Here is a 27973-nt window from a genome sequence, read left to right as displayed (position 1 = left end):
TTTGTAACATGGCTCGGCAAAGATTTATTTGTTATATTCCTTTTCATTAAAAAAACAAAACAAAGCTTTTTCATTGATTTATGCAGAAATGCTCCTAAATTTGATACATTTGTTCCTGGCATTTTCTCTGTTGGGTTATGAGTCTGTCCTGGCTTAAGTCCCTAAGTTGAGTAACCAAGGAGAGAAGCAACTTAGAACTAAGGAGAAATTTCCTGGCAGTGAGAACAATTAATCAGTGGAACAACTTGCCACCAGGATTTTTGAATGCTACAAACGTTTTTAAGAAGAGATTGGACAAAAATGTGTCCGAAATATTATAGGATAGTGATTGCGAACATTTTTGGTTCATGTGCCAAAAAGGGTGTGCATGTGTGTGCTAGCACACGCGCACATGCTCACAGCCATTCCGTCCCCTCCTACACATGTGCACCCCCACAGTGCCCCCATCCCCTGCATGCACACAAGCCTCACTAAAGCCTGGGATGGTGAAAAAACAGCCAAATGGGCAAACCGGAAGTTCAGAAAAACACACTTCTGTTTTGCCTGTTCTGCTGTTTTTTGCACTCTGGAGGCTTCGGGGAAGTTTCCCGAAGCCCCATAGAAACATAGAAGACTGACGGCAGAAAAACACCTCATGGTCCATCTAGTCTGCCCTTATACTATTTTCTGTATTTTATCTTAGGATGGATATATGTTTATCCCCAGGCATGTTTAAATTCAGTTACTGTGGATTTACCAACCACGTCTGCTGGAAGTTTGTTCCAAGGATCTACTACTCTTTCAGTGAAATAATATTTCCTCACATTGCTTTTGATCTTTCCCCCAACTAACTTCAGATTGTGTCCCCTTGTTCTTGTGTTCACTTTCCTATTAAAAACACTTCCCTCCTGGACCTTATTTAACCCTTTAATATATTTAAATGTTTCGATCATGTCCCCCCAAGAGTGTGGGAACAGCACAACAGGCAAACCGGAAGTCTATTTTCCCGAACTTCCGGTTTGCCCATTTGGCCATTTTTTGCACTCTAGAGGCTATCACGGGCATAGGGTTTCCCATCTGAGCAGGGGGTTGGGATAGAAGACCTCCAAGGTCCCTTCTAACTCTGTTATTCTGACCCATAACAGGACCCTCCCATCTTGCCCTCTCCTACACTGTTAATCGTAAATCAGGAAGAAATCCCAAAGGAAGAATGGCAAGCAGTGATGGCCTGCTACTGGAATGGTAAGGGGCTAAATTCCATAGCGATTTTCGGGATGCGTACACAACTGCAAGTCCCCGACACTGACGCGAGGTTTGGCACCTGCGCATGCACACCAACCAAAATATTTTGTAAAGATGTTTGTCCTCACACAAGATTTTGCTTGCTGTGCATGCGCAGATGCCAAATCTCATGCTGACAGGCACCTGCGCACTCGTCAGACACACACATGCCTGTGACAACCTCAGAGGGCACACCGGTAGCGCCGAAGACGGCAGGCCTTTGCTGATGGCAAGTCCCAGCACAGCACAGAAACAGGAAGGCTTGATCTCCTTGGAGGACATCTTGGATTTTTGGAGTCTGCTTTTTTCCCCACCTAGTTCTGCCAGAAAAAGAAAACGTTTGGTACGAAGAGCGTTTGGTATTGTCAAGAGCGACTAGGGAAGTTTGTCCCATGGATCCCACAAGAAGGGGATCAATCACTTGACGGAGCCGTCCTTATCCTTTCAGCGGGCGTTGTATCTCCCGGTTGATCCAATCGATGTAGTTGGTTACCCTGGTGTAGACTCCTGGTTTCTTGGGTTTGCCACAGCCATCACCCCAACTGACGATTCCGTAGAGGTAGAAGGCTCCATCTCTTTCGCAAGCCAGGGGTCCCCCTGAATCTCCCTGGGACAAAGAGGAGAGCGTGAACATAAATCAGAGGTCTTCAAACTCGGCCACTTTAAGACTTGTGGATTTCAACTCCCAGAATTCTCCAGCCAGCTATGTGGTAAATGGATAAGCTACGCAATGTCACAAATCTCAGCCAATCAGTGTTTTCTTTCTTTCTTTCTTTCTTCCTTCCTTCCATCCTTTCTCTTGCCTCCCTCTCAGGGTTGGATTTCTTTCTTTCTTTCTTTCTTTATTTCTTCCTTCTTTCTCTTTCCTTCCTTCCTTCCTTCCTTCCTTCCTTTGTTCCTTTGTTCCTTCCTTCCTGTTTTTCTTCTTTCTTTCTTTCTTTCTTTCTTTCCTTCCTTCCTTCTTTCTTTCTTCCTTCTTTCTCTTTCCTTCCTTCCTTCCTTTGTTCCTTCCTTCCTGTTTTTCTTCTTTCTTTTTTTCTTTCTTTCTTTCTTCCTTCTTTCTCTTTCCTTCCTTCCTTCCTTCCTTTGTTCCTTCCTTCCTGTTTTTCTTCTTTCTTTCTTTCTTTCTTTTTTGTAACTTTTTAAGTTTATTTACGGTATACATTTTTCTTTTACATGCATAAGTATCTCTACCTACCTACCTACCTACCTACCTACCTTCCTTCCTTCCTACCTTCCTACCTTCCTAGCTACCTAGCTATCTACCTACCTACCTACCTATCTATCTATCTATCCACACTCACACACGCACTCACTCACACTCACACTCACACACTATGGCCTCACAATCTTATGCTGTCACATCCACATGTGGCTAATTCCTGCAGAAACTCAACAGGATTAATTACCTGGCAAGCGTCTGACCTGCCATCGAGGTAACCAGCACAGAACATATTTTCGCTGATTTCAGCTCCATAGACGTCGACGTTTTGGCACTTGTAATCTGGGATAATCGGAATTAATGCTTCTTGCACCACGTTGGAATATCTGGATGAATCTGCTCAAATGTCAAGAAAGAAAATAAGTCTGAGGAAAATCAGTTGGGTCTGAAAGAGGCTTTAGCTCTGTGACAAAGTGGTAGAAGGACACCCACAAAGGGAATGAGACAACTCATTGCAAGAATTGTCATTGTCAACTTGCCACATGGGACAACTCATCGCACGACAATTTAACAATTCAATTATTTAAAATAAACAAAAAGAAACTATTTTAATTTTTGATGTTGATCTTTTATTTTGTCCCTCTTTTGCATCTTTTTCAAAAGGATTGTATTCCACCATTTCTTTGAGATTAGTGTACCTCATCTCCAACAGCAAGTTGGCCGTGGTGAGCTTACTCATAGCGGGTTGACTGTGATGAGTTGATTGTGGTGAGTTGGCCAAGGAAAATTCACCGTGGTGAGTTGGCCATGGTGAAATTGGCGAAGGCAAATTGACGATGATGAGTTGGCCATAGCAAGTTGGCCAAGGCAAATTGGTCATGACAAGTTGGCCACGGCCACTTGGCTGTGATGAGTTGGCCATGACAAGTTGGCTGTGGGGCGTTGGTCATGGCCAGTTGGCCATGATGAGTTGATTGTGGTGAGTTCTCCAAGGAAACTGGCGATGGTCAGTTGGCCAAGACAAATTGGCAATGGTGAGTTGGTTATAGCAAGTTGGCTGTGGTGAGTTGGCCAAGATAAGTTGGCCATGACAAGTTGGCCATGATGTTGGCCATGGTCAGTTGGCTGTGATGACTTAGCCATGGCAAGTTTGCTGTGGGGTGTTGGTCATGGCAAATTGACTCTGATGAGTTGATTGTGGTGATTTGGCCAAGGAAAAATGGCCATGGTGAGGTGGCCATGGTGATTTGGCCAAGACAAATTGGCGATTGGCGATGGTGAGTTGTCATGACAAGATAGCCATGGTGAGTTGGCCATGGCAAGTTGACTGTAGCAAGTTGGCCATGGTGAATTGTTATAGACTCTCCACAAGTGCTTCAGTAAGACATCATTAGAAATGGCCCTCCCACCTCCACGTTCTATAGTATGATCGGTGCACACATTTTGCACACTTGCCTCGTACCTATTTCTTGGTCTGTTAGATGGTTCCTTCCAGAAACAGGAAGAAGCCCAGGCTCCTCAGCACCCAAGAGGGTCATCAAAGAAGGGAGGAAGGACTAGCAATAGCATTTAGATATACAGTAGTACCTCTAGATACGAGCTGCTCCACATGCGAGTATTCCAAATTACGAGCTGAGACGTGAGCAAAATTTCTGTTCGACACCCGAGCTCAAATTCGGGATACGAGCCTAGCGTCCACTAGGTGGCGCAAGAATTCCATTTTTTTCCAGTTATCTCCATGTGAAAAGCAAAATCTAAATGCATTCGTTCGAGATACAAATTGATCGACATACGAGCTCGGCTCTGGCACGAATTAAACTCGTATGTCGAGGTACCACTGTATACCATTTCACAGTTCTTTAGAGTCCTCTCTCAGCAGTTTATACAGTTAATATTGTTCTCTCAACAATCTGGGTCCTCATTTTACCGACCTTGGAAGGACGGAAGGCTGAGTCAACCTTGAGCTGGTCAGGATCGAAATCCCTGACTGTGGGCAGAGTTTGCCTGCAATCCCACCTTCTAACCACTGTGCCACTATGGCTCTGTTGAAAACATCAGCTATATAAAAATGGGGTATGATGTGCAGGCATCCTGAACAAGATTGTCCTAGCATCAGCTGGAACTCCTGGCCTTGGAGTGACCAGCTTCCCCAAAGGTCATCTCTTACTTACTTTCCTGCAAGTATCCCCATCCGGCAACAAGGCATTTGTGATGGTCTGGAAAGGACATGGAAGCTTCCGGCAGGCATATGGTGTGAACGAATCGGGATCTGACAGCACAGTGTTGATTGACTCTCTTGAGTTTAATTAAAACTGCAAGAGAGAGGAAGAACAGGTTGAATGCGTAAGGGAGTGAATTACCATTAGATTGCCTTCTGCCCCACAGTGCTTATTCTATACCAAAGCTACAGAAAAGCCAAATGCACAGGTACAGTACAGGTGGTAACTGGCTCAACAGTATTAACTATTTATTTTAATTATTTATTTTATGTATTTATTTATTTGTCAAACATGTATAAGATAGTAGTAGTTTGTATAAACATCTCATAAGTAAAAAGTAATGATAAAAAAGGACAATAGGACAAGGATGGTAGGCAAAATGGTGCGCTTATGCACGCCCCTTACAGAGCTCTTAGAAACAGGGAGAGTTGACTGTAGACACTCTAAGGTTAAAGTTTTTGGGGTTTGTTGTGGTTAGCTCTGGCCCAGCTCCTGCCCCAAGGACTGTGGATGTGGGGGAGACATCCACATGCTGCAGGCCTGTTTTGCCCCCGGTGGAATCTGCTGATGAAGGCTCCTCTGACCAAGAAGACATGAGTGACAGGGAGGAGGAGAGTGGGGCAGACAGCTCAGAAGGAGATCAATTATCTAGCTCCTCCTTGGATTCAGAACAAGAGTTAATGATACAGCCACGCATGTGGAGAGCGATGCATAGGCAACAACAACTGAGAGATTATTATCAAAGAAAATGAGGCCACCTGTGGTTGGGTGGGGCTGTGGTAATTAGTGAGGCTGCTATAAATAGCAGCTTGTGGGTTTGGCCATTGTGGAGGATTATCTGATCATTGTGTTTCGTGACTGCTTTACTGACTTTGACCTTTTGTGTGCTGATTTTTCCCCGCTTTGAAACTAAACCAGAGTAAAGAGTGTTTCACTTTGTGAAAGAAGAAGGACTGTGAATTGCCTCACAGCTGCAAGCTAAGTATCACAGAACTGATAAGGGACTTGTACAAATTACCAGTTTGTTTGGAGACGAGTGCTCTTTGCTATACCAAAAGAGGGCTTAGGTTAAGTGAATTTTCATTATAAAGAACATTGTTTTGAATTTTCAAACGTGTGTGTGTCTGAAATTTGTACCTGTGAATTTTTCGGAGGAGTCTACCAGAGAGCCCGACAGAACAGGGTTTGGGGAAGAAACCACAGAGTCAGGTAGTCTATTCCATGCATTGATCACTGTTGCTGAAATCATATTTTCTGTTGTCGAGTTTAGAGTGGTTTACATTTGAATCTATTACGTGTTCATGTATTGTTGTAGTTGAAGGTGAAGTAGTCATTAACAGGAAGGATATTTTGGTATATGATTTTATGAACAACATTTAGACCAGATCAGAGGCGACATAGTTGTAAATTGTCTAATCCCGGTATTTCAAGTCTGGTGGAATAAGGTGTTCTGTTGCGAGCGGAAGAGTGAAGGACTCTTCCTGTGAAATATTTCTGGCCTCTCGCAATAATATTAATGTCTGATATCAGTGCGCATTCCAGACAGGTGAGCTGTATTCTAGAATTGGTCTAACAAATGTTTTGTAAGTTCTGGTTAGCAGTGTATTGTACTATTGCCAGGGAAGAAGCTACGTAAGATTAGATTAGCAACTCTTAGTGCCTTTTTGGCAATGTTGTTACAGTGGGCTCTAGCACTTAGGTCATTGGATATGAGTACAGTGATCTCTCGATTAACGCGGGGGTTACGTTCCAAGACCTCCCGCGCTAACCGATTTCCGCGTTATACTGGATGCGGAAGTAAAACCACCATCTGCGCATGTGCGCCATTTTTTTTCATGGCCGCACATGCGCAGATGGTGGAGTTTGCGTGTGGGCGGCGGGGAAGACCAAGGGAAGATTCCTTCAGCCGCCCAACAGCTGATCTGCTCCGCAGCGCGGAAGCAGCGAGGAGCCGAAGATGGGGTAAAGGCAAAGGGGAAACCCCATCTTCGGCTCCTCGCTGCTGCCGCGCTGCGGAGCGGATCAGGTGTTGGGCGGCTGAAGGAACCTTCCCTTGGTCTTCCCGCCAGATCACTTGCCGCTTGCCGCTTGCCAGTCCACGCCCCCCTGGATGAGCGGCCCCGCATGGCCCCAGCGCCGGACTCCGTTGCCGAACGCCGAAACCGGAAGGGGCGAGGTGGGGGAGAACGGGAGGCTCAGCATTCCGTCAGTCGCAGCGCTGGCTGTCAACTTTTCTTTTTAGCACTGGGGAGGCAAGTCAGCTCCTGCCCAGTTTTAAAAAGAAAAGTTGACAGCCAGCGCTGCGGCTGACGGAATGCTGAGCCTCCCGTTCTCCCCCACCTCGCCCCTTCCGGTTTCGGCGGTTTCGCAGCGCTGGCTGTCAACTTTTCTTTTTAGCACTGGGGAGGCAAGTCAGCTCCTGCCCAGTTTTAAAAAGAAAAGTTGACAGCCAGCGATTGTTCCGCTGCCGCCAGCATGGCCTGGCTGGCAGCGGAAGATGTAACCTTCGCAACCTCGGAGAGCTTCCTGGGCATGAAAGCTCACGAAAACCAGGAAGCTCTCTGAGGTTGCGAAGGAGCCCACGATCACTCGGCTGCAAGCGGGAGGAAGGCGAATCCCACGGGGCTGGGCTCGGTTATCCCCTCGGCTCCCCTCCTACCAGCCCCGCCGCGGAAGGCTCCATTCTGTTCCCTGAATGGAGACCGCCGGCCGCTCAATCGGGTGGCAGGAAAGCGAATGTCACGGGGCTGGGCTCGGCTCCCCCAGCCCCGCCGCGGAACGCTCCATTCTGTTCCCTGCCGGCCCGATTGAGCGGCCCGCGGTCTCCATTCAGGGAACAGAATGGAGCCTTCCGCGGCGGGGCTGGTAGGAGGGGAGCCGGGGGGATAACCGAGCCCAGCCCCGTGGGATTCGCCTTCCTCCCGCTTGCAGCCGAGTGATCGTGGGCTCCTTCGCAACCTCAGAGAGCTTCCTGGTTTTTGTGAGCTTTCATGCCCAGGAAGCTCTCCGAGGTTGCGAAGGAGCCCAGGATCACTCGGCTGCCGGCGGCAGGAAAACGAATGTCACGGGGCTGGGCTCGTCTCCCCCCCCATAGCAGCCCCGCCGCGGAACGCTCCATTCTGTTCCCTGCCGGCCCGATTGAGCGGCCGGCGGTCTCCATTCAGGGAACAGAATGGAGCCTTCCGCGGCGGGGCTGGGGGAGACGAGCCCAGCCCCGTGACATTCGCTTTCCTGCAGCCGAGTGATCCTGGGCTCCTTCGCAACCTCGGAGAGCTTCCTGGGCATGAAAGCTCACGAAAACCAGGAAGCTCTCTGAGGTTGCGAAGGAGCCCACGATCACTCGGCTGCGGGTGGCAGGAAAGCGAATGTCACGGGGCTGGGCTCGGCTCCCCCAGCCCCGCCGCGGAAGGCTCCATTCTGTTCCCTGCCGGCCCGATTGAGCGGCCGGCGGTCTCCATTCAGGGAACAGAATGGAGCCTTCCGCGGCGGGGCTGGGGGAGCCGAGCCCAGCCCCGTGACATTCGCTTTCCTGCAGCCGAGTGATCCTGGGCTCCTTCGCAACCTCGGAGAGCTTCCTGGGCATGAAAGCTCACGAAAACCAGGAAGCTCTCTGAGGTTGCGAAGGAGCCCACGATCACTCGGCTGCGGGTGGCAGGAAAGCGAATGTCACGGGGCTGGGCTCGGCTCCCCCAGCCCCGCCGCGGAAGGCTCCATTCTGTTCCCTGCCGGCCCGATTGAGCGGCCGGCGGTCTCCATTCAGGGAACAGAATAAAAAAAAAATTATTTTTTAATATTTTATTTTTTTAAATAATATTTTTTGAAAAACCGCGTTGCAGCGTTTCGCACTAATCGAGAACGCGCAAGTCGAGGGACCACTGTACTCCAAGGTCTTTGACAAAGTGAGGGTCATCTACAAGTTTGTTTCCTCCAAGTTTGTATTTTGTGTTCGGATTCTTTTTTGCCAATGTGTAAAACAGAGCATTTGTTGGTTGAGATTTGAAGTTACCAGTTGTTTGACAATTCTGCTACATGGTCAAGGTCTTTTTAAAGGCTATCAGCATTGTCTCCGGTATTAAATAGTTTAATATCATCTGCAAAGAGAGCACAGTTGCTTATAATATGATCACAAAGATTGTTTGTGTAGAGTACGGTGTTGGTCCTAGAACACTGCCTTGAGGGACACCATTCTTGACAGAAGCAGGATTTAATAATATAATAATAATTATTATTTATTAGACTTGTATGTCGCCCCTCTCCGAGGACTCGGAGCAGCTCACATTTGATATGGCACTTCCTCTTTTGACCACCTATTGCCTGTTAGACAGGAACATGGTTATCCAATCATGTAGTGGTCCAGAAATGCCATAGGATTTTAGTTTCAAAAGTAGTTTGTTGTGAATTACTGAATCAAAGGCTTTACAAAAATCTATATAGATTGTGTCTATTGTTTTATCCTGATCAAGTTGAATAGTACTGTTCTTTTTTTTTTGTTCTGTTCTGTTCTACTCTACCCTATTCTGCTCTAGTGTTGATCCAATAAATCAAATTTAGTCTTTACATCAGGGGTCCCCAACTCCAGGCCATGGCCCAGTGTCAGGTCACAGCCATCTTGCGCACTCCCACGAAGCTGTATTTGTGAAAGCAGCGGAAAGGTTGGGGCCCACTACTTTAGGTGGCAGTAGAGGCAAGAAAAAGAGCTCACCGATATCGTTTTCAGTTGGGTTGAACACGGAGTAGTCCGGATACAGGATGTACTTCTCTATCTGAAATTTCTGAGTGATGTCTGTTGTTTTGTTAAAATAATGTTGCCCCAAAATCACATGGACGGTTGAGATCAGCGGGCTGAAGGAAAAAAGAAAGCCCTGTTAATGGTACGCTATCCTCAGCTTTCATCTCACCCTCTGGGCAGCTGATACCCGATCCAAACTTCCTCACAGCCAAAGGCCATGGCGAGGATGCCAATTCCAACATCCAAGGCTTTCCATCTGGGCAGAGATTTTCCCTGGGGCTAACTCAGAAAGTACTGACATGATGGGGCTCCACACTTCTCCTACCTCCTTGCTTCAGTACTCTGGGAGCTGAAGAAGGCTGCGAGCAGATGGCCATAGGGTGGGGTCAAAACATCAAGATGGCCACCATAACCATGCAGCATGTGTTGAAAAGGGTTTTTTTTGGGGGGGGGAAGGTTGGGGATGCCATCTGGCATTTTTTTGTTATCCTTCTGCATACTACTATGGTGCATTCACTGGATTAACTGGAGGAGGCCCCTGTGAGCAGGAGCAGAGACAGGAAGAGGAGGAGGAGGAGGAGGAAGGGGGAAATAAGGGAGAAGAAGTGAAGGAGGAAGAAGAGAAAGAAGAAGAAAAAAGAGGAAGAGGAGGAGGAGGGAAATAAGGAAGAAGAAGAGGCAGAAGAAGAGGAGGAGAAGGAGGAGGAGGAGAAAGGGGGAAATAAGGGGGAAGAAGAGGAGGAGGAGGACAAAGAGGGAAAGGAGGAGGAGGAATAGGGAAATAGAAATGGGGAGGAAGAAAAGGAGGAGAAGGAGAAGGAAGGGGGAAAGAAGGAGGAAGAGGAGGAGGGAAAATAAGGGAGAAGAGGGAGGAGTAGGAGGAAGAAGAAGAAGAAGGAGGAGGAGGAAGAGGAGGAATTAGAGAAAGAAGAAGAAAAAGAAGAAGAGGAAGAGGGGAATAAGGGAGAAGAAGGGGATGAGCAAGAGGAAGAAGAAAAAGAAGAGGAAGAGAGGAGGAGGAGAAGGGGGAAGAGGGAAATAAGGAAGAAGAAGAGGAAGAAGAAGAGGAGGAGAAGGTAGACAAGGAGGAGGTGAAAGATGGAAAGGAGGAGGAAGTCGGGAAGAAGAAGGAGGAGAAGGACAATGATGATGGTGTTCTGGAGTTACCTGTTAGCAAAACAATGGGCAGATGTGACCAGCCAGCAAGAGCGAATAAGGCTTCCGGCACAGAAATTCCTGCCAACGTATATGGCGGCAAGCCAGGGGTAGGATCCGGGTAAGGCAGAAGATCCCCCCACAATCCTGGGCCTTAGAAACATCTGCTTTTTGTGTCTCCTTCCACATGACCTCTTGACCGCGGCAACCTCATCACCTTCTGGAAAACTGTTTGGTGGCGGCAGCAGCGGTACCCTGTTCAAGGTTTCTGAAAGAAGTGTGGGGATCAGGAATCTCTTTATTTTCTTACTGGATTTTCCTTCTGTTTACTTTTCAGAATGTTATCGTAAGAGGGATGGGAAGGCATGATGGCTCAGTGGTGAAAGTTGCTGAGCTTAACAGCTGACCGCCCGGGTTCACACAACAGGCAGAGGGGGGCAAACCGGGCATTAGGATTCTGCATAGTTCGGCAAACCAGCAAATTCCGCCACTGGCTGGCCCTGCCCGTTCTCATTTATCAACCTATTTTCTGGGCAAAAAGCATCCCAAAAATTGCCTGGAAAAGCCCCCAAAATAGGTCCCCAAACCATCCCCCCAAATGGTCAAAACTGGCTCGAAAATGTGCATGTTTTTTTGGGCCGCTTTTGCCCATTTTCTGGGCTTTTTTTAAAAGGCAAAAATACCCCCAAGCCCAGCCTGAAATTGGCCCCAAAACTGGTTTCAAAAAGGGCCAAAAATGGCCCAAAATGCCCCCCAAAACCCAGCAAAACAGTTTGAAAAAGGCCCCCAAAATGGCCTGAAAACTAGCCCAAAAGAAGATGTCCAAAACCAGCCCAAAAGATAGCTGGGGTTTTTTGGCCACTTTGGGCCATTTTCCAGGTTGTTTTGTGGGCCAAAACCACCCCAAAAATGGGCTGAAAAAGCCCCCAAAACCACCTCCCAAAATGACCAAAAACTGGCTCAAAAACTGGACTTGTTTTTTTTGTCACTTTGGCCCATTTTCTAGGCTGAAACCAGCCTGAAAGCAGCCCCCACAAGTGGCCTAAAATGGGCCAAAACCAGCCAAAAGTGGCCAAAAATAATGGCTGAAAAACAGGCAGGGGCAGGGACAGCGGCAGCCAGTGGTGGGATTAGGCCCCAACCGGCTGAATCCTACTGTCAGGCCGAAGCCATCGTTTTAGTTAGAGACTTTAGCCTGCCATCTACCTCAGCCTTTGAGGCGAACGGCTGGGAGGCGGAGCTGGGGGTGAAGAGTGATGTCACCAACCAAGTCACATAACCAACTGGCCACACTTACCAGCCAGAGAACCGATTGTTAAGTTATTCAAGTCCCACCACTGGCGACAGGGCAGTGAAGGGCTGCAAAAAGTTTTAATACCACACAGTGTTCCCTCTAATTTTTTTTTGGGGGGGGGGGCGGAAAAGTATAGTGTCTGAGCGGCAGTCCCTTCGGGACTGGGCGGCACAGAAATAATAAATAAATAAATAAATAAACAAACAAACAAAAAAACCCTGTTTTGCCTCAGAGAATTTCAAAATAAAATACTGTACTGTGTGTCTATAACAGTGAGCTCATAATAGGGCAACTCTAGCAATATCAAAATGCCACTTAAATAGTTGAGCTAGTTTCAAACTAGATTTTCATTTTCTTTCTCTCTTCCTTACTCCCATTCTTTCTTTTTCTTTTCCTTCCTCTCTTTTTTCTATCTGTTTCTCTCTCTTCCTCTCTTCCTCTCTCTCTCCTTCCCTCTCACTCTTTCCCTCTCGGCTTCTGGGCAGGTTTGGAAAACTCTGAGTTGATGATGATTTTTAAGTGAGCGATTGCTCACTGCTCAGCTTAGAGGGAACTATGATACCACGCTGTGGGTATGGCTTATTTTTTGGGTGTGGCTTGCTGGCCATGTGACCAGGTGGGAGTGGCTTGATGATCATGGGACTGGGAGTGGCTTAAAGGTCATGTGACTGGCTTAAAGGTGGCCAACTTGACGTCACTCAAGTCAAGGGTTAGGGTTAGGGTGCCTGGCCTCTCCTCACCTCAAAGGGATACAATTTCCCTATCTATTGACTGTTACTGAACATCCAAAATATACTATTTAATTCTATGTATATATGCCATATGTGTACATATATGTTACACACAGGCATACAAAAATATACATTATCTATTATATAAACTGTATGTGTATGTACGCACACACACACACACACACACACACACACGGACGCACGCACGCACAGCTCTTCTAAAATTATACACATTCAAAGAGAACATAAAAATAATACAATACAAAGTATTAGTACAAACAGAATAAATAACAGATACCCTTGCAAATGTCTTTTTTATTATCTAGAAAATGTATTATATTAATGAAGTAAACAAATAAATGTATATTGTATACTATCAAATGTAAGATGTAAAAGGATTAATGATATACACAAAAGGTAACGAAGGTGGATTAAGATCTGTAAAACTGATCAAATCATGTGATAAATATTTGTGAAAACAATAAAGAAACTTATAAAAAAAAATTTATACACATTCAACCTCATTTACTGCGATAGGAAAAACATCACCCAGAAGGGGGGGAGTCAATTTTTTTCTACTGGTTCTGCGAACCTGACCAAAATTTTTCTACCAGTTCTGTGTACCTGACTGTACCTGTAGGATCTCATCATTGCGACAGGGTGAGCTCCCATCCTTATCTCAGCCCTGGCTCTTTAGCATGCAAATGTAAGTAGATCAATAGGTACCCCTTTGGTGGGAAGGTAACAGCATTCCATGACCCCTGGATGTGTAGCCATGCTGGCCACATGACCATGGAAAGGACTTCACACAATGCTGGCTTCTTTGGCCTAGAAATGGAGATGAGCATTGGGCCCTAGAGTCACATACAACTGGACAGCGGATCTTATTTTAAATTATTATTCTAGAATAAGATTCCAGATCAATGATGGCGAACCTTTTTTTCCCTCGGGTGCCAAAAGAGCATGCACGAGTGTCCACACCCATAATTCAATGCCTGGGGAGGGCAAAAACAGCTTCCCACACCCCCTACAGGGCCTCTGGAGGCCAGAAATGGCCTGTTTCCCAACTTCTGTTGGGCCCAGTAGACTCCAGGCTCCAGGGGCTTCCCTGGAGCCAGGAGAGGGTAAAAATGTCCTCCCTCCCCAGAGACTCTCTGGAAGTCAAAAACATCCTCCCAGAGCTAAAAATCAGCTGGTCAGCACACACATGCACATTGGAGCTGAGCTAGGGCAACGGCTCGCGTGCCAGCAGATATGGCTCCACATGCCACCCTTGGCACCCATGCCATAGGTTCACCATCACTGTTCTAGATTATTCTAGAAGGGAGGACCCTGTCCTTGATAAGCCTTCTGTCATACAGGCAGTCCTCGATGTATAATGGTTCATTTAGTGACCAAAGTTACCACGGCACTGAAAAAAGAGACTTAGGCAATGGGCACATGATCAAAATTCAGACGCTTGGCAACAGGTTCATTTTTATGACCGTTTGCTATGTCCCAGAGCTCCGCAATCCCTTTTTGTGACCTTCTAGACGGGAAAAGTCAATTGTGAAGCCCGATTCACTTACCAACCAGGTTATTCCCTTAACATGTGCAACGATCCAAGTTGCAACAATAAGCCGGAATAGACGTAAAATGGGGCCGAACTCACTTCCTAACAGAAATTTCAGGCTCAGTGGTAGCCGTAATGCAGAAGTTGATAAATGATATCAACGTGATAAATCAACGGCTTGCCACACTATCTATAGAAGGCCTGATGTTGATGGGAACTTGGGAGGGGTGATTTTCATAACACATGCAGCCACAAAGCATTCTTTCCAGTGGTTCAAGGCCATCCTATGCCCACACACCTGGGCGGAAGCAGAAGGAGGACTGGCCACGCCGGCACAATCGTGAGTGGGCAATGTGACAGGTTTGGGGAGGGAGGGGGGACAAGAGATGTGAACTTTTAACTGGGTGGGAAATTCAGATTTAGGTTTCCCAGTATGGGTGCCAGGATTGATAACTCGTTTTTTATATATATATATAAATAACATGTGACATATATATATCTATCCTAGTCTCCCTTAATTTTCAAATTCAGCAAAAAAAAACCACACGTGACACATACAGATAGAATTGTCGGCTATCAATAAAATTAACTGCCTTGGAAATGGCCCTGGGTTGGGCCGAGAGGCAAATAAGGAGCTGTGATGTTCCTTCAATACACTAGGGTGATTCAACACAAAAATATGTAACCCTTCCCTGGTGCAGAGCTGAAGGGATTGGATACTGTAGCCTAGAGGATAATTCTCTGCCTTACAAGGCAAAGGTTGCAGGTTCAAGTCCCAGTGGGTATGGCTAGCTGATGAGGCCAAAATAAGGCCGAAATAGATCTATCCTAGTCTCCCTTAATTTTCAAATTCAGCAAAAAAACAACAAACAAAAACATGTGACATATATATATGTATCAAATGTTTTTAGCTGAAATTTTAAAATTAAGGGAGACTAGGATGGTACCATTTCGGCCTTGTTCTGGCCTCATCAGCTAGCCACACCCTTCCTTACTGGGATTCGATCTGGCAGCCTCTGCCTTGTAAGGCAGAGAGCTAGCAGTTGAGCCACCAGACCTTGATCCCTCCAGCTCTGTACCAGGGAGGGGCTATATGTTTTTTTTTATCATACAGAATATAGTTGTCGGCTATTAATAAATTAACTGCCTTGAAATGGTCCTGGGTTGGGCCTAGAGGCAAAAAGGAGCTGTGACGTTCCTTCAATATACCAGGGTGATCCGACATTAAAAAAAACATATAGCCCCTCCCTGGTACAGAGCTGGAGGGATCAAGGTCTGGTGGCTCAACTGCTAACTCTCTGCCTTACAAGGCAGAGGCTGCCAGATCGAATCCCAGTAAGGAAGGGTGTGGCTAGCTGATGAGGCCAGAACAAGGACGAAATGGTACCATCCTAGTCTCCCTTAATTTTAAAATTTCAGCTAAAAACGTTTGAATCATACAGAATATAGTTGTCGGCTATGAATAAATTAACTGCCGGGTACAGGTATGACGGTCTTGGTATACTCGGGTTTCTTCCCGTGTAGGATTTGGAAATTTCTGGCGACGTTTCGACGAGGTCTCACTCGTCATCTTCAGGCTGGTGTTTCTGTCCTTGTTCTCAGGCGATCACATGTTGTTGTTTTTTGCTGAATTTGAAAGTTAAGGGAGACTAGGATATATCTATTTCAGCCTTATTTTGGCTTCATCAGCTAGCCATAATCCCCACTGGGACTTGAATCTGCAACCTTTGCCTTGTAAGGCAGAGAATTATCCTCTAGGCTACAGTATCCAATCCCTTCAGCTCTGCACCAGGGAAGGGTTACATATTTTTGTGTCGAATCACCCTGGTGTATATATACATACATTTTTCTTAAGAACACTTCTGTCCATTCTTGGACTAATTTCATGATGCAATCCAAGCTGAATCCTGCAGTTTACAAGTTACTTACGGCATGGGGAGACATTGCAGTATCCCCAAGACAGTGTGCCATCCTTAATGAAATAACACCACGGTTGTTCATCGACATCTGGGTTTCTAAGTTGTTTGGGGGGAAAAGTGAAGAAATTAACTCTTTGAGAAACTGATTGAATTCCAGGTTCAATTTGTTCTGGTTTTGCTAGGAGCATGCTCTTCAAATGTGGATTGGACTTAGAATCAATGGTTCCTCTAATGTTAGAAAATGGCGTGTGGCAATTGGAAACTGCTGCACGGCATTCGCGCAGGCATGCAGCCTCCGATATTAGAAAATATTGCCCAGCAGTTGGAAACTGTCATGCGGCATTCTCTCATGATATGTGCGGCTGCGCAGCTGCGCGGTTGCGCAGTTTAGAGGGAACATTGCTTAGAATTTGCTAATGTCAGAGAGAAGGGCAGGGAAAGTATTCCATGGTGGCTCCTGGGTGTTTAGGAGAACCTAGCTATTCATGAGGGACATCTTCATCATCTGGGATGGCTTTGTGGGACCCTCCTTGTATTCCTCCTCTCTGGGGGCCATCCTAAGTTGTGCTTCAGGTCTGAAATCACTCAAATTGATTCTCTCTCCTCTTTGTTTTCTCTCCCTTCTCACTCTTTGCCTCACTTGCCACAATCACCCTCCTTGGTCCATGGAGGCAAATTTAAGGAGCTTGTAAACCGATTATACTATATACAGCAGGGGTGTCTTAAGGCCTGTGGACTTCAACTCCCAGAATCCCCTAGCCAGCCATGCTTCACTTGGCTGAGAATGCTCAGCTTGGCTTGGATGAGAAGTGAAACCATGTTTCAGCCAGGGGCTTTGGACCTCCAGCACCTCATAGCAGCGATGAGGAAAAAGAGGCTTCTCCTCTTCTTGATGCACGAGTCCGCAGAGCTGTCAAGAGACAGGAGTGGTTACTCCAGAGGAAGTCTCCTCGGGAGTAAGACTGGGGACTCATTGGCCACTCCCCTAGTCTACTTAAGAAAGCAGAGGCAGATGTAAGGCTGCAGGATTATAGTTGAGACGTGTGTCTGTCGTGGTCGTCTCGTGAAAATCTCTACTCTGTTTGTCTGCCTTGGATTGCTTCTTCAGGAAGACTCCTGGGCATTTTGCCAAGCCCTTGGACATTATGTGAGATAATAAGAACTAACTGCATTGCTTTGAGTTAAGACTGTCTGAACTTAACGCCAGCTACTAATGAAGATTAATTAGCTGCTGACCTTTTTTTTGCCAGAAAGGATTGATTTTTTGATTTGTGTGTGTGTCTCCACTACTAAGCCCATTATTTGCAGTGGTTCATTGATTAAATTAAGTTCATTCAAATGGTGTGTTTTGATTCGTTCGTAACAGGGGTCAGGATAGAAAGAACTATGACCTGGATGATTGAGTATCTCCCTACACGCCTACACCAAACTGTTCTTACCAAGGAGTTACGCCTCTGGCATCTTACCGGCAGTAGGAATGTGAGCCCAGTCCCAGTTGCACCATGTTTGTTTGTCGGTCGTCATAGGACAAGAGGTCGGAGGTCCATGGGAGACAATCCTCTCCAAAACTGGTCTTCTTGGCCAGGCCCAGGTAACTGTTAGCATTACCCCTGTAACAGCTTTGACTTGGAACTGATCAAGAAGGAAAGGCAAAAGATTAAAGTCAGTGCCAAAAACAAAAACCCATCAGACTCTCCTTAATAAAGTCCCAGGTAGTGTTGTGGTTAGCTCTGGTCCAGCTCCTGCCCCAAGGACTGTGGATGTGGGGGAGACATCCACATGCTGCAGGCCTGTTTTGCCCCTGGTGGAATCTGCTGATGAAGGCTCCTCTGACCAAGAAGACAGGAGTGACAGGGAGGAGGAGAGTGGGGCAGACAGCTCAGAAGGAGATCAATTCTCTAGCTCCTCCTTGGATTCGGAACAAGAGTTAATGATACAGCCACGCATGCAGAGAGCGATGCATAGGCAACAACAACTGAGAGATTATTATCAAAGAAAACGAGGCCACCTGTGGTTGGGTGGGGCTGTGGTAATTAGTGAGGCTGCTATAAATAGCAGCCTGTGGGTTTGACCATTGTTGAGGATTATCTGATCGTTGTGTTTCCTGACTGCTTTACTGACTTTGACCTTTGTGTGCTGATTTCCCCCCGCTTTGAAACTAAACCAGGGCAAAGTGTGTTTCACTTTGTGAAAGAAGAAGGACTGTGAGTTGCCTCACAGCTGCAAGCTAAGTATCACAGAACTGATAAGGGACTTGTGCAAATTACCAGTTTGTTTGGAGACAAGTGCTTTTTGCTATACCAAAAGAGGGCTTAGTTTAAGTGAATTTTCATTATAAAGAACATTGTTTTGAATTTTCAAACGTGTGTGTGTCTGAAATTGTATCTCTGCATTTTTGGGAGGAGTCTACCAGAGAGCCCGACAGAACAGGCAGTAGTTTTACTAAATTGATCCATGGTGTCAGTTATTCCAGAGCGCCGGAAGGCAAGACAAGAAACAATGGGTGGAAATTAATCAAGGAGAGAAACAACCTGGAATTGAGGAGAAACTTTCTAACGGTGAGGACAATTAACCAATGGAATGGATGTTATTTATAGAAGTTGTGGGTGCTTCATCACCAGAGGTTTTTAAGGAGAGACTCGACAGTCACTTGTTTGATGTGGGAAGGTATCAGAACTGGGAAATGACATCGAACTGAGATGTAAATAAAATTCAAATGGAGAAGATGGATTTGGAGGCGGAAAGTCGCAGGTGGAAGTGTATCGGAGTTCACGTTGGCTGTTGTGAGCTGGCTATGGGTGTTGGTCATGTTGTGTTGGCCATGGGTGTTGGCCAATGCGATGGTGGCATTTGTGGACCAGCAGCGACTGAAACGGATATGTGATGTCATTGTCACATTACCAATGGGTCACTAACAGTTCTGGCGAACCAGTCTGAACCAGGAGGAATCCACTCTAGTCCAGGTAGTCCACGACATGTAGTAGTTAATTTAGTGACCGTTCAAAGTTACAACGGCATCGAAAAATGTGACTGTTAGGACCGTTTTTCACAGTGACAATTGTTACTGCATTCCTACAGTCACATGCTCCAAATTATGACATTCGGCCACTGGTTCATATTTACAACCGTCAAAATTTCTTCTGTGTGTGTGAGAGAGAGAGACGTGATCTCCTTTTGCAGCCTCAAAAAGGGGGGAGCTGGATTCACCTAACAATCGTGTTCCTAATTTACCGACAGCCGGGATTCACTTAGCGACGGTGGCAAGAAAAGCCATGCAACGGGGTGAAAACCCGCTTCGCAACCCTCTCCCTTAACCATAGAAACGTTGCCTGCGTAAGTCCAGGTTGTAAGTCGAGGGCCAGCAGCACCGCAAGAGAATAAAACCAACCCAATAGGACACAACTTTTCACTTCCGATTACAATTGGAGGGAGGGAGGAGGGGGCTCACCCAGGTTGCAATGTCTCCCTCGGTATTGGTGGTTGCACACACAGACGGTCGTGTCAGAGAAGAGGGTCCTCCTGCAAGAGCTGCTGCCCTGGGACAGGCAGGAGTCGGATGGACAGCCTGGGGGGTAGAGCCAAGCACAGGCATGGGAGGCGGGCCTTGAAACTGACATTTTCATGATCAAATACACAACACAAGAGTTGACCTGGCATTCTTCCTGTGGATGATTTTCCTTCCTTCCTTCCTTCCTCTCACCCTCCCTTTCTTCTTTCTTTCTTTTTACCTTTCTTTCTTTCCTCCTTTCCTTCCTTCCTCCTTCCTTCATTCCTTCCTTTTTCTCTCCCTTCCTCCTTCCTTCATTCCTTCCTTTTTCTCTCCCTTCTTTCTCTCCTCTCTTCTCCTCTTCTTTCTTTCTTTCTTTCTTCTTTTCTTCCTTCCTTCCTTCCATCCTTTCTCTCACCTCCCTCCCTCCCTCCCTCCCTCCTTTCTTTTCTTTCTTTCTTTCTTTCTTTCTTCTTTCCTTCATCCTCCCTCCCTCCGTCTCCTAAGAAGCAGAGGGCTGGACCCGGAGGCCTCCAACATCCCTTCCAGCTGTATTCTGATTAATTGGACTCTTCCAAATGCCTCAAATGAGCAGGGGGGCTAGTGCAGGGGTCTCCAAACACGGCAACTTTTAAGACTTGCAGACTTCAACTTCCAGAATTCCTCCGCCAGCTGGGGGTTGTAGTCCACAGGCCTTAAAGTTGCCAAGGTTGGAGACCCCCGCCCCCACCTCCAATGGAGATTTCCCCGCAATACCTGTATCCACTTCCAGATGACAGTCGATGGTCCCATTAACACAGGTGCAGGCGTGTACGGAGCCTCGGTCGATTCTGGCCCAGGTGGCCCCAATCTCAAAGTGTTCATACAGAATTTCATCAAAGCATTTCGCTGTAATGGAGGAAAGCATCAAAGCCTTCAGCCTAGACTGCAATTTCTGCAATCAGAGCTGGATTGCCACTGTGTGATAATTTAACAATTCATATACAGTGTATAATCATTTAAAATAAATTTAACACATGTCTTAATGTTTGCCATTTCTATTTTCTTCTGTCCCTCCATTTTTGTCCTTTCTTTTACAATTCCAGTCCAACATTTCTGTGATATTAATATAACTCCTGTCCCTCAGAGAGTTGGTTGTGGATGGAGAGTTGGCATGGCTGGCTGGCCATGGAAAGCTGGCCATGGTAAGTTGGTTAGAATGAGTTGGCTATGGATGTTGGCCATGGTGAATTAGCCATGGAGTGTGGGCAATGGTGCGTTGGTTATGGTTTATGATTTAATTGGATTTATATGCTGTGTATGTTGGCCGTGGTGAGTTGGCCATAGTGAGTTTACTATGGGTGCTGGCCATAGTAAGTTCACTATGGTGAGCTGGCCATGCTGAGTTGGCTATGGGTGTTGGCCATTATGCGTTGGCCATAGTGTGTTTGCCATGGTGAATTGGCCCTGGTATGTTGGCCATGGTGAGTTAGCTATGGGTGCTGGTCATGGTAAGTTGGCCATGGTGAATTGACTAAGGGTGTTGGCCATGGTGAATCAACTATGGGTGTTGGCCATGGTGCATTGGCTATGAGTCTTGCCCATGGTGTGTCCGCCATGGTGAGTTGGTCATGGTGTGTTGGCCATGGGGAATTGGCTATGGGGTGTTGGCCATGGTGAGTTGGCTATGGGTGTTGGCTATAGTGAGTGGGCCATGGTGTGTTGGCCATTGTGAGATATTTTAGGTTATTGGCCAGGGTGAGTTGCCTGCGGGAAATTGTCATAGGCCCAGTGGAGAATTTCTGCTAACCAAATGTCCACGACTGTCCATCTCCCACAGCATCCAATGATAAAGCTTCCAGGATGAGAAGCAAAATGTCTTGTTTTTCCCCCCTCAAAAATTCCAACCCTTTTCAAAATAAAAACTAAGTTTGAGATTCAGCTTACCAACTTCACACTGCGTCCCCGTGAATTCTTGAGGACAGACGCAGCGTCGAGAACATTGGTCACATTCCCTGAAACATGTGCCCCCATTTCTACAAGGGTTACACCCGCAGTCGTGGCAAACATCTACACAGCAAAAGGGGTCAAAGAGAAAATCAAGAAAGGCCACAGCTGACTGCCCCATATGTCGAGGAGCAGCATGAAAGGAACCGAGATTCTTATGGGACACCAAGCCCAGATCAGACCTTCGAGGCCCGGGAGAGAGATCTCCTTTGGGATGGTGATTCACCGCATTGGTCTCCTCTGTCTGGGAGGTCCCTTGACTATAGAAACATAGAAACATAGAAGACTGATGGCAGAAAAAGACCTCATGGTCCATATAGTCTGCCCTTATACTATTTTCTGTATTTTATCTTAGGATGGATATATGTTTATCCCAGGCATGTTTAATGGCAAGGAGACGCCTGGAGAGACTATTTTCTCTCCAGGCGTCTCCTTGCCAGGACAATTCTACCTCTCTTCTTTCTCTTTTAAATAATGTTTACTTGTTAGAGGAAGTTTATATTTTTGACATAGCAGAAACTGTACAAATCTTGGATTAAAGAAGAATAAAGGAAGGTATTAAGAAGGAGGGAAGGGAAGGGAAAGGGAAAAAGGAAGGAGAAGGGGAAGGGAAAAGAAAGGCAAAGGGAAGAGAAGGGAAGGGAAGCAAAGGGAAGGAAAGGGAAGGGGGAGGGAGGTAAGTGAAAGTGAAAATGAAGGTGAAGGTAAAGGGGAGGGAATGAAAGGGAAGCTGTTGTGGTTGGCTCTGGGCCAGCTCCTGCCCCAAGGACTGTGGGGGTGAATGTGGGTGAATCGTCCCAGTGTCAAAGTTGTATGCCACCCCGAGTTTGCGGAGAGGGGCGGCATATAAATCCAATAAAACAATATATAAATCCAATAAATCAAAGGCCTGTCTTACTGCCAACTGCTTCGGACAGCAAAGTATCATTGGAAGCAGGGAGTGACTGAAATGGGACCCTCAGAGGGGGTCATGGCAGACAGCCGATTAGGACAGCCATTCATCCTCCTCCTTATCTTCACTGGACTTTGACGAAGAAGCAGTTATAGACGCATGTATGCAAAGGGCCATGAATAGGAGAGAGCATCTACATAGGTATTACAAGATAAGAGAGTTCACCTGTGGTTGGGTGTGGTTCAACGAATTAGGGCTGCTGTTAAATGGGCAGCATTCTGGCCTCTCAGTGTGGAAGATTATCTATTTGTGATAGTGGATTGTGGCTTGATTCTCCGGATTCTCCAAGGACTCTGTGCTTTGATATCAGGATTCTGAACGTAAATCATTGTTAAACGTGTGAGTTGGACAACGTCTGAAGGAGAGTAGCTGTGACGACTTCAAAGCTACTTGTTAATTGCTTTGAGTTTGTTTTTTCACTGCATTCAACTCTGTTTGCTTTGAAAGTGAGCCCTTTGACTACAAAAAGGGGGTTTTGCTTTTCTGTGGATAAAGAAAGTATTCTTGACTTTTCACACGTGTGTGTCTGTTTTTGCTATCTTTGCATTTAATTAGAGGCTCGTGCAGAGAGCAGGCAGAACAGAAGCAAAGAGGAAGGCAGGGAACGGAAAGACAAAGGGAAAGGGAAAAGAAAGGGGAAGGGATAGGTAGGTAAGTGAAAATAAAAGTGAAAGTGAAAGTAAGGTGAAGGTGAAAGTGAAAGTAAGGTGAAAGTGAAAGGAAGGGAAGGGAAGCAAAGGGGAAGGTAGGGAAAGACGAAAAGAAGGGAAGGGAAAGGAAAGGAAAAGACGAAGGAAAAGATGAAGGGAAGGAGGAGATAGGTAAGGGGGAGGTAGATAAGTGAAAGTGAAAATGAACGGGAAAGGCTAGGATAGGATAGGGAAGAGAAGGGGGAAAAGCAGAAAGGGGAAACGGAAGAAGGCGAAAAGAGGCAACTCAGCACAGAGCTACATAGGAGGCAGAGGAAAGAGTCAGAAAATCCACTCCCTTGCATTTCTTGGGGTATTTCTATCAGGAAAAGAATAGCAAGAGTTTAGTCCGGCAAAATTCTGTCTATTGTGTGTAAGCGAATAAAGGATTAAATTCTGGCTGGATTGTTCCACATCATTATTTTTGGCACCTTGTTGTTGATCAACTTCATACTCGGGTTCGGCTGTCGTCTTAACGCCCGCTGTTATTTCCTCCTAGGAGTAATAGAAATTCACATTTATTTATTTTATTTTATTTTTATTATTTTTCAAAAAAACACAAAACATCACAAACAAAGAAAACCAAACAAAACACATAACATAAAAGGGAGCTACAATTGCTCCACTCAAAATAGAAGTCTTCATAATACAGAAAGGAAAAACTATTGCTAATTGGATCAATTCAGAGGAATTAAAAATATCTATTACATTTAGAAACATAGAAACATAGAAGTCTGACGGCAGAAAAAGACCTCATGGTCCATCTAGTCTGCCCTTATACTATTTTCTGTATTTTATCTTAGGATGGATACATGTTTAAATTCAGTTACTGTGGATTTATCTACCACGTCTGCTGGAAGTTTGTTCCAAGGATCTACTACTCTTTCAGTAAAATAATATTTTCTCATGTTGCTTTTGATCTTTCCCCCAACTAACTTCAGATTGTGTCCCCTTGTTCTTGTGTTCACTTTCCTATTAAAAACACTTCCCTCCTGGACCTTATTTAACCCTTTAATATATTTAAATGTTTCGATCATGTCCCCCCTTTTCCTTCTGTCCTCTATTTTTCTCTATTTGAAAACATTTTAGAATGATACATTCAACTATTTCTCTATTTGAAAACATTTTAGAATGATAAACTCAACTATTTTTATAATTCATTAGGCATTTTTTTTATTCAACCAAGTATAAACCCTTTCCCAAATTTTATAAAATTCTGATTCTTCTTGATTGTTCAAACGCCTCATCATCTCCAGCTCTCCATATTCTATAATTTTCCTGATTACCTCCTCTTCTTTAGTGACATCCATTTCCTTCCATCTTTGTGCAAATTCACATTTATTTTGAAGAAGCAATTTATCAAAGTAAATGGTGTCAATCGTTGACTTTTTTTCTTTTTTAGCAAACCCATCCTCTGTCTCTTGCTCTCTCTAAAATTGAGATTGGTAGGTAAATACACATAGTCCTTGTCAGCGATGGGCCACCATTCCCGATGCCACCGGAATGGGCTGGGAACGGGCGCATGTGCAAGGCACAGAATTTCGCTTCTGCGCATGCGCAGAACCCAAATCTCATTCGAGGACGCACAATTTCTGACTTTTTTTTTGCTTCCGTGAATGCGCTGAAACAAAAAACCCCAAAATAGCAAAAATCAGGTAAGTAAAAAAGGTGGTAATTTTTACCGGAATCGTATGTATGTGCAGCCATAATGGAGCTATGTTACACGTGCCATTTCTGCTACCGGAATGGCGTTTCCCACCGTTTTGGCCCCTGGCCCATCCCTGGTCCTTGTCTTACAATCACAATGGAGCTAAAGGCTAAAGTTTTGGGGATTAGTTGATGATACTACAGAGTCTGGTAGTGAGTTCCATGCATCAACTACTTGGTTACTAAAGTCGTATTTCCTGCAGTTGAATTTGGAGCGGTTTACTTTAAGTTTGTTGTGTGCTCGTGGTTGAAGCTGAAGCAGTTGTTGGCATTGTAGCAGATGATTTTATGGGCTATGCTTAGGTCGTGTTTAAGGCGCCGTAGTTCTAAGCTTTCTAAAGCTAGGATTGTGAGTCTAGTTGCGTAAGTGGGGTAGTGGAGGGCTCTTCTAGTAAAGTATCTCTGGACGTTTTCTAGAGTGTTTATGTCCGAAATGCGGAGTGGGTTCCAGACAGATGAGCTGTATTCGAGGATTAGTGTGGCGAAAGTTTTGTATCCTCTGGTTGATAGTGTGAGATTACCGGAGTTGAAGCTACGTAGCATGAGTTTAACAACTCTTGAAGCCTTTTTGGCGATGTTGTTGCACTTCAGTCATTCAATATGAATATTCCAAGGTCTTTTACGGTGTGAGGGTGCAAGGTCTTGTTTATTGTGTAAGCCACCCTGACTCCGCTGGAGAAGGGCGGCCTGGAAATCCAATTAAATAAATAAATAAAATAAAAATAAATTTAATAGAAAGATGGTTCTGCATTAAAGGGACAAGGGGGAAAGCGAAGACACCGGCAGGTTGGAGCGAGAGAAAAAAATCGCTCGACTTGTTCCTGCTGTCTCTCTCTCTGAGGCCTGTTATTCTCTCTCTCTCTGCTTGGGTTGGTCAATCGATCATCCATCACGTCATCAAAGCAATTGGGACAGAAGGGGGGGGGAGAGGGGGATTCCCAGGATAAAGACCTGTACTCTGAAACCGATTTTCCAAACTTTTAATTTTTTCCCTTCCCCTGTTAAAAAAAAGAAAAATCAGTTTTGGTAGTACAGTGTTCCCTCGATTTTCGCTGGTTCGAACTTCGCGAATAACCTATACCACGGTTTTTCAAAAAATATTAATTAAAAAATACTTTGCGGTTTTTTTCCTATACCACGGTTTTGCCCACCCAATGATGTCATATGTCATCACCAAACTAATAATGTTTGCAAATAAATAACAAAAAAAAATTATTGTTAATAAATATTTATGTTTATAAATATCAGGATCACTAAATGTCTTATTCAATGGTGAGTACCAGTAATAATGGTGAGTAAATGGTTGTTAAGGGAATGGGAAATGGTAATTTAGGGGTTTAAAGTGTTAAGGGAAGGCTTGTGATACTGTCCATAGCCAAAAATGATGTATTTACTTCCGCATCTCTACTTTGCGGAAATTCGACTTTCGCGGGCGGTCTTGGAAATGCATCCCCCGTGAAAATCGAGGGAACACTGTATTCCAATTCATCTTTATCTTTTATTTCCATTGTTAATTTGTCCATTTCTTCACAGGTCATAATTTTTTTCTTATAATTCATCTTCAGTTGGTATGTTTTCACTTTTCCACTGTTGCGCAAAAATTAATCTCGCCGCAATTGTTATGTGCACAATTAAGATCTTTTGTATCTTAGAAACATAGAAGATTGATGGCAGAGGAAACCTTCCAGTCCATCTACTCTGCCCTTATACTATTTCCTGTATTTTATCTTAGGATGGATATATGTTTATCCCAGGCATGTTTCAATTCCGCCCCGAGTCTACGGAGAAGGGCGGCATATAAATCTAATAAATAAATAAATAAATAAATAGATGGATGGATGGATGGATGGATGGATGGATAGATAGATAAATAAATAAACAAACAAACAAATTCAGTTACTGTGGATTTACCAACCACGTCTGCTGGAAGTTTGTTCCAAGCATCTACTACCCTTTCAGTCAAATATTTTCTCACGTTGCTTCTGATCTTTCCCCCAACTAACCTCAGATTGTGCCCCCTTGTTCTTGTGTTCACTTTCCTATTAAAAACGCTTCCCTCTTGAACCTTATTGAATCCCTTAACATATTTAAATGTTTCAATCGTGTCCCCCCTTTCCCTTCTGTCCTCCAGGCTATACAGACTGAGTTCATGAAGTTTTTCCTGATAAGTTTTATCCTTAAGACCTTCCACCATTTTTGTAGCCCGTGTTTGAACCCATTCAATTTGATCAATATCTTTTTGTAGGTGAGGTCTCCAGAACTGGACACAGTATTCCAAATGTGGTCTCACCAGCGAGATCACAATCTCCCTCTTCCTGCTTGTTATACCTCCAGCTATGCAGCCAAGCATTCTTTCATGGGTTATTCCCAGTAAAAATAATTCCGCTTTTTTTTCAATTTTCTTTTCCAGTATCTCCTCTAACCATTTTTGAACTCTGTTCCAGAATATGTTTGTCTTGTTGCAAAACCGCCACATGGTAATAAGAACCATTCTCTTTCCTACATTTCTAACATTTAGGTGAATGATTTTTATCTATTTTAGCTATTTATAATGGTGTTCTATGCCACTTATACAACATTTTGTACCAGTTCTCTTCGTACATTGTAGCTAGTATTAATTTTTGATTTCTTGTCCATAGCCAGGAAAATGTTAAAAGCAAGCAGATTCACACACACACACACACACACAAACAAACAAACACACATACACTTACCGGCCCAATAGTAGAATTCCTCAGTCCCGAAACCAGAACAAGCATGATGGAAAAAATGAAGATTTTCATTGTGTTTCACTAATTTCTCTCCCTTTTCTTTTTTAAAAAGTACCAAACTATCTTGAATTTTTTTCTGGAGAATCTCAATGCTGAAGGATCGATGTCAAACCAACATTGGGACGTATGCAAATTCGAGTCGTTTTAGGATAAGTGTTTTAATTCCTGCAACTGCTTCCGTGACGGTTAATAATTCACCTTCTCGAGTACCGGTCGTTGGAAGAGAAATTGAAGCCAAAGCCAGGTTGAAGAGAAAGGCTGGTTCATTGACAAGGGGAGGGTCAATATTTGCAGAATGCTTCCGTTCCCCATTCTGTATTGAGAATTAACAATCCCGTCGGCTTCGATGGATAATCAGAA

At 45.0% G+C, this 27973-nt stretch overlaps 1 protein-coding gene across 3 annotated transcripts; it reads right to left on the bottom strand.

The window, feature by feature from the left end:
• On the bottom strand, positions 1-27754 carry HGFAC (HGF activator). Of its 3 annotated transcripts, XM_070756998.1 has the most exons (12): positions 27557-27754; positions 23567-23630; positions 21435-21557; positions 20265-20396; positions 19470-19586; positions 17488-17653; positions 16032-16117; positions 10538-10793; positions 9344-9483; positions 4594-4734; positions 2670-2818; positions 1-1867 (listed from the first exon to the last, which is right to left on the bottom strand). In XM_070756998.1, exons 1-12 carry the CDS (start codon positions 27623-27625, stop codon positions 1697-1699), a joined length of 1614 nt encoding a protein of 537 aa, XP_070613099.1. In that variant the 5' UTR covers positions 27626-27754; the 3' UTR covers positions 1-1696. The 3 variants fall into 3 exon arrangements, 2 of the variants coding, with proteins under 2 accessions (XP_070613099.1, XP_070613100.1); XM_070756999.1 differs by lacking the exon at positions 21435-21557 and having other exon boundaries at positions 27557-27697; XR_011559576.1 differs by lacking the exons at positions 1-1867; positions 2670-2818 and adding an exon at positions 3029-4009 and having other exon boundaries at positions 4268-4734; positions 27557-27697.
• Positions 27755-27973: the final 219 nt, after the last annotated feature.

Source organism: Erythrolamprus reginae, chromosome 7 (genome assembly GCF_031021105.1).
Source record: "Erythrolamprus reginae isolate rEryReg1 chromosome 7, rEryReg1.hap1, whole genome shotgun sequence".
Taxonomy (NCBI): Eukaryota; Metazoa; Chordata; class Lepidosauria; order Squamata; family Dipsadidae; genus Erythrolamprus; species Erythrolamprus reginae.
This window is presented reverse-complemented; position numbering and strand designations above follow the sequence as displayed.